General features: G+C 40.8%; 1 protein-coding gene across 1 annotated transcript in view; it reads left to right on the top strand.

Annotated features, from left to right (window-relative positions):
* The window catches only part of epas1a (endothelial PAS domain protein 1a), a 5,840-nt gene extending 1,097 nt beyond the window's left edge, over positions 1-4,743 (top strand). The window contains exons 3-9 of the mRNA XM_061708941.1: positions 333-571; positions 649-733; positions 812-912; positions 1,006-1,169; positions 2,179-2,285; positions 3,247-3,415; positions 4,577-4,743. Of these exons, the coding sequence (XP_061564925.1) occupies positions 333-571; positions 649-733; positions 812-912; positions 1,006-1,169; positions 2,179-2,285; positions 3,247-3,415; positions 4,577-4,640 (929 nt within the window). The 3' untranslated portion in view covers positions 4,641-4,743. The remainder of the gene's footprint in view (positions 1-332; positions 572-648; positions 734-811; positions 913-1,005; positions 1,170-2,178; positions 2,286-3,246; positions 3,416-4,576) is intronic.
* The last annotated feature ends 1,791 nt before the right edge of the window (positions 4,744-6,534 follow it).

The raw sequence follows: 6,534 nt of genomic DNA, 5'->3' as shown, positions 1-6,534 counted from the left end.
ATGAAGCAAAAGTCCAGACTAGAGTATGTTTAAAAAAATAAAAAAAGTAGTGACAGTTTGTGGGTTTATGTCAGACATTAGATCTTTTTGTGTTTTTGCAGCAGAAGCAAGCAGTCAACTGACAGTGGTTTCATGTACAGTAGTTGTTAGACAGAGGAAGTCCTCCTTTAACACCTATCACATACGTGAGCGAAGATGACAAAAGTTCACCGCATCCTTTGTTCTCATTTCTACAAATATCAAACACTGACAATGTACAGTTGAGCACAAAGGATCTCATGAAATGAAGTTGTTTTTTTGGCTTTTTTTGAGAAGGTCTGGGATTTCTGTAGTTTCAGACTCTGTTGAGACGAACGCGGAGGCCGGACACGCAGTTAAGGGCCAGCCTGGACCGGGAGGGGGGGGAGAGATGAACTGGGACAAGGAGGAGAAGCAAGGGGAAGATCTGGTCCCGTCGGAAGAGACCAGTATGTACCTGAGAGTGCTGGAGGGGTTTCTCGTGGTCTTGTCCGCTGAGGGAGACATGATGTTTCTGTCCGACAACGTCAGCAAGTACATGGGCCTGACGCAGGTGAGCCAACGTGCGCGGGCTCTTGCACAAACGTCTTCCCGGGTTTGGATGTGAACTTGTTCTCTTTTTCCTGTCAGACAGAGTTGATGGGACACAATATTTTTGAGTACACTCACCCCTGCGACCACGAGGAGATCAGACACAACCTACGTCTGACGGCAGGTGTGTGTGCGTGCATGCGTGTGTTTTTTGTGTTTAAACTGGTTTATCAGTGCAACAAATTGCTCTTTTTCTCTTTAGGGGAAGCTTGGTGCACTCAGAAGAGGGATTTTGTCATGAGGATTAAAAGTGCTCTGACACACAGAGGAAGAAGCGCAAACCTCAAGTCAGCCACGTGGAAGGTTGCTAGAGACGATCCAAAAACCTTTTTCCCCTCCGGAGCGTTGAGTTTCTGAGCATGTCTTTTCTTTTTTGATGTCGTGTTTCATGTCCAGGTGCTGCACTGTCAGGGCCAGTCAAAGGTGTGCGCGGCATCTTCTTCTGTGTCCTGCCTGCTCCTGACCTGCCGGCCCCTGCCGCTCTCACACACACTCCTCAGCACACACACCTTCACCAGCCAGCACAGCATGGACATGAGGTTCACGTACTGCGACCAGAGGTGTGTTCCACACAAACTACTTTAAAATCCCTTATCACTTATCATTTTCATCTGGTACTGCCTCATTGCTTCTCAGGGGGAAGAGCAGAAAAAATAAATCATATCCAGGTTGAAAGCCGTCATTGCTATAAATTAAATAATTTGCCCATGAAAGCAGATCTAACTTAATAAGAGTTTTAAATTAAATTTTTTTTTATCATAAATGAACTTTTATTCAGTATATTTGTACAAACTAGTTTAAAAAATATGAATTTGGTCTCTATTTGAAAACTGAAGCCATTTAATAACAAAAACAAAAAAACAACGTAAACCTGCATTCTGTGTTTCTGCCAGCAGGGGGCGAATCCTGTGGTTGCAAAGAAAAGTGTAGTTTTAGAAGAAAAATGTTGACGTTTGCCGAAAATTTTACTGGTGTTTTTTTATCTAGATAAATATAACAGACCGTGATGAAATGAACACATAAAAAAATATAAATACGTATACAGTACTGCAACAAGCAAAAATAAAAAAGTGAAGCAATGAGAAAGCAAAACATTGATTTAATTATGCCCTTTTCTGCAACATTTTTTGTTTTACCTTCTTATTTTTTTCATACACATTGCCGTTTGTTATATAATAAACTTTTTTTTCTTTATTCAATGCTGTTGTTATAATGTTTAAAATAGTAGGAAAAATATTTAAATGTAACTTTTTATGTAGTCCCACTGAAATAAAGCATCATCGTCGTCGTAGTTGCTTAGTTGTGTGCAGCAGCAGTGATCAGGGTTAACATCTTTAAATTCTGAATAGTGATGATACTTGACTTAACTCCAGCCGTTACTCACTCAGTCACGGTTGCAGCGTACTCTTTTGCTTCGACACACATGACTGCGTAATTTACTTTCATTCTGGTATCTTACTTTTGAAATGATCGAGTAATTGTAATGAGATAAATGTTTGCTTATATAAAACCTGAATTCTGCTCTTTTTTCAAAATAAAATCACATTTTCTTGCGCGTTTGTGTTGCAGAGTGACTTCTCTTCTAGGTTACAGGCCTGACGAGCTTATCGGCCGTTCCCTCTACGAACTCTGCCACGCACACGACACCAGCTGTCTGAACAAGAACCACATGAACTGTAAGCGCACGCACGCACACACACACACACACACACACACACACACACACACACACACACACACAAAGGTTATTTTTGGGTACAGACATAAACAATGGTTAATATATATGTTTGATATACATTTTGTGATTTATTGTTTGGAATATACAGCTCAATGTAGTTGCAGGTTGTGATGGTTACCACTACAGTGATGTTGCTGGTGTAATGATGTGGGTGGGATGTGGGGGGGGGGGGTTAATGGAGTGATGTAATTGTATTTACTTATGTATTTAGTTATGTATTCATACATTTAAAATGTAAAGTACTATAGATAGATAGATAGATAGATATGCTTTATTCCAGACTCAAGGTCCATACAAAAATACAATCAAAAGACACACAGTACAAAAAAGATTAAAAAACACAAAGATAAAAAATAGTCTAATGACTCATTTTAAGAGACACTTATACCAGTGTTCCCAAAACTGAGACGTGCAGCGTGTGGCACTGTACATAATGTTCACCAGTACCACAACAATTTGATTTTCAGAATCATTTAACCGACAAATAAACCTGTACATTATATTTCTCAAAACAGATTGCAGTGTGTTCACTCCAGCACTCACAAACATCTCACTCGCGCTCGTCCATCTGGGCCTTTTTAACAGTATCCTCAGAGCATCATTGTATGCCACTTGTAGTTTCTGAAGGCTGGCTTTTTTATAGGTCAACCACAGATGTGCAGTGTACAATAGGAAGTATATATATATAATTGTGCTTCTATATGAATGTACTTTTAATTTTCATGGACCCCAGGAAGACTAGCTGGCGTTTTACGTCCGCTAATGGGGATCCAAAATAAAAAACAAAACAAAACACACACACACACACACACACACACACACACACACACACACACACACACACACACACACACACACACAAGAGTAAACACTCGTGGTGACTTCTTGTGTCTCTGCAGTGTGTCTGAAGAACCAGTCGGTCAGCGGCCAGTACCGGCTGCTGGTCAGAACCGGAGGTTACGTCTGGGTTGAGAGTCACAGCGCCGTCATCCCCAGCGTCCGAGCCTCCCGGTCCAGACCCGCCGCCCACCAGCCGCTCTGCATCCTCTGCGTTACCTACGTTCTCAGGTGTGCGCGTCATCAAACTCCGCGAGGGAGCAATACACGTGCAGCTCCATTGGCTCAATTTCAGTTTCTGGACATTATTCGGTTTCTGTTGAAGATTTTGGCCACTGATATAACGTTAGTTTTTCCTGACTCATTTTGAAGTTTCGCTCCGGCCCGGTGAGGGGGAAAGAAACGAATCTCACACCTCAAACATCCACTGAGCTTGGGTTTGTTTCTGGTATTTAGTTTCAGTGGTTGTGCAGCTGTTGCTGACATGATTCGGGGATTTCTTGGAGTTTAAATTTAAAACGGTCATCAATATTCCCTGAATATGAATCCTAACTTAACTGCATGTTTCTCTCTATAATATTTGTGGTTTTCGTTGTGATTTTTTTTAGCAACAATTCCAGTGAGATTACATTTTTGCCTGACGATAATCAGTAGCAAAAAATATCCCGACCTGGCCAGCCGCTGTTTCCTCTCCTCTTTGGCATCAAGAGTTAGTCTGCTTTCTCTGCTTTCTCTGCTTTCTCTGCTTTCTCTGCTTTCTCTGCTTTCTCTGGACTCGACGTTGACTTCCAGGATGTGGTTCCAGCTGACAGACGACTCTTGCTTTACTCAGTTTTAAGAATGTTTCACTATGAGAATGGACCTCTCATCTCCTTCGAAGTTGCCATCACACACAACATTCGAAAGTCAGCTGACACATCATGGATTTAACACAAAAACGTGTCACTTGCTCTCATATTTTCCTCTAGATTTGATCTGATCACAAATGAAATTTGGTCCATGATTCTCCATCATCACCTGCACTAGAGTCCTTTGTACTAAAAACAAAAAGTATTAAAAGCATGTTGCTAAAACGTGAAACATGTAACTGATTAATAATATTAGATTATAATAAACAATAATTATAACAAAATGTGGGCAACAGATAACCAATTGCCATAATTGCCACATTAACAGCCACAATGACTCATCATTGTTTTCATTCCCGATGCCATTCAGAACCGCTCCAAATGATTTTGGCTTCGCCTTCCATCTTTGAATAAGCTAAAGTAATTTATGTAAATTTGTTATAGTCCTTTAGGGAAAAAAGGATTCAATTGTTTTTAGAGGGTTATTATGTACAGCTGTTTAATAGTCTGTGTGTGTGTGTGTGTGTGTGTGTGTGTGTTACAGTGGAGTGGAGGAGCCCACTCTGCACCTCTCTTTGGACCAGATTTGGACCAGATATCCGAGCTGAAAGCGGAGTCTGAGGAACCGTCTACAGAAGCCAACATCCTCCTCCTTTGATGTCTTGTATTTTTATTTTACCTAATTTAATAAAATCAGAAGTTCCTCATTCAGAGTGGCGTGCTGCGTGGTCCTTTTACTTTTCTTGATGGGTAGTTGAACCGTACCGACTTTCATGATGATCGGTGAACTGTTGTATTATCAGCTCGAGCTCAGCTCCGTCGTGCAGTTGCGTAATCGTGGCAGGGGCACCACTTCTGTCTCCCAAACAGAAAATCTGCAGCGGTTAGATGTAGCTTGTGGTTGACAGTTGACGGGGAACAATGACAGATCAAGCGCGTTGATGCAAGCGGGCCCGTTTGACTTCTTTTTGACCTCTCTGGTTCCGCCCCTTACTTCCCATGAGGTTTCCTCCGGGGCCACCTGACGCGTGGAGAGCAGTCATGGTGCACACAAAGAGACACGAAACGTGCTGATGAGGAGATGTGAGCAGACGCAAGCCGAAGCCGCAGCTTCCTGAGTTGACACACTCGGTAGGAAAGTTCTCGTGGGAACTTTGTCAACTTTTTACCTCTTGGCCTCAATATGCATGTTCACACAAACACACACATTACAAGTTTCAGTTCAACTGGTTTGAGTCATGTGACACTGAATGGAAATAAAAAAATGGAGGAAAATGAGCCGAAAGAAAAGCTCTCTAAATCAAATGAGCAAAATAATCACAATCAGAACATTTAAAAATACCTGCTAACAATGTGAATTGTGTCTTGGTATTATAGCAGATAGTATCTCCACAGTTTATTGAAATGTTTTTACTACATTCAAAATAAGTATGACAAAAGTCGATTCCAGGTGGCATTCATTCATGCTCCACATGCAAATAAAATCTTTGTACAATTAGATAAAAAACCTCTCACTGCCTGAGATACCACCGCTGCAATTAAGATGCTTGTGGCTTTAATGAAAAGCTTTGTTCAGGGTGGAGGAGATGGAGGACAACTAGAAGAAATAGGGACAACGAACAACCAAGAGCTAAAACAAATGACACAAACACGCCCCATCTCACCGCATGGTCCTCATTTCTCCCACCCTTCTACCCGAGTTGAACACTACTGTCTTAGATCGGTCCTTGTTATAGTTTCAGAAAAGTCTTAGGAATATTAAATGTTACTGATTTAAATTGTACTGAATTTGTAGATGAAATGTGAATTTTAAATATTAAAGACAATTATCGACTTGAAATTGCATTATTTACCATTAGTATAGCCGAATTACACGGTATATCAGCATCACTGAAATGATGGTGATGGTTAATCAATCATAACGATATGCAAATATTATTCATAGGCCAATGATGCCGTATTTATTCAAACAAGGTCGTTATAAACACAATACTGTAATTAAATATAGACACAGGTGCAGATGCACCAAAACATTAAATAAAATCCAAAATCCAAATAGTTTACAAAACTGTACATGAACAAGAGGAAGAACTGGTGATCACAAGATTCTGTCACCTTGGTGTGCAACGGCAGCTCAATTATCCGAGTCAGAGACCGAGACAAGACCAAGACCAAAGACACTTGAATACTCAAAAAACTGAATGAACTTTGTTTTTATCAAAGAAGTGACCTGCTAACTATTTGGTTTTCCGGTGCGAGCTAATATTACTGCTACTACTAATACTACTGTCATTTAGCAGACGCTTTTATCCAAAGCAACTTGCATCTAAGAGTATGTTTGAGGTAAAAATGTTCAATGCATACAAGGCTAATCAAAACAACCAGATCGCAGAGGTTCCCGTAGGACGGAATGGACTTTTGTTTGTAATGTGTGAGAAACAAATGGAAACGAGTTGCGAAAAAGAGTTTGGCAACGTGTGACTCTGTCAAACAGAAGCGTGT

This window comes from Cololabis saira, chromosome 19 (assembly GCF_033807715.1).
Source record: "Cololabis saira isolate AMF1-May2022 chromosome 19, fColSai1.1, whole genome shotgun sequence".
NCBI lineage: Eukaryota > Metazoa > Chordata > Actinopteri > Beloniformes > Belonidae > Cololabis > Cololabis saira.
This window is presented reverse-complemented; position numbering and strand designations above follow the sequence as displayed.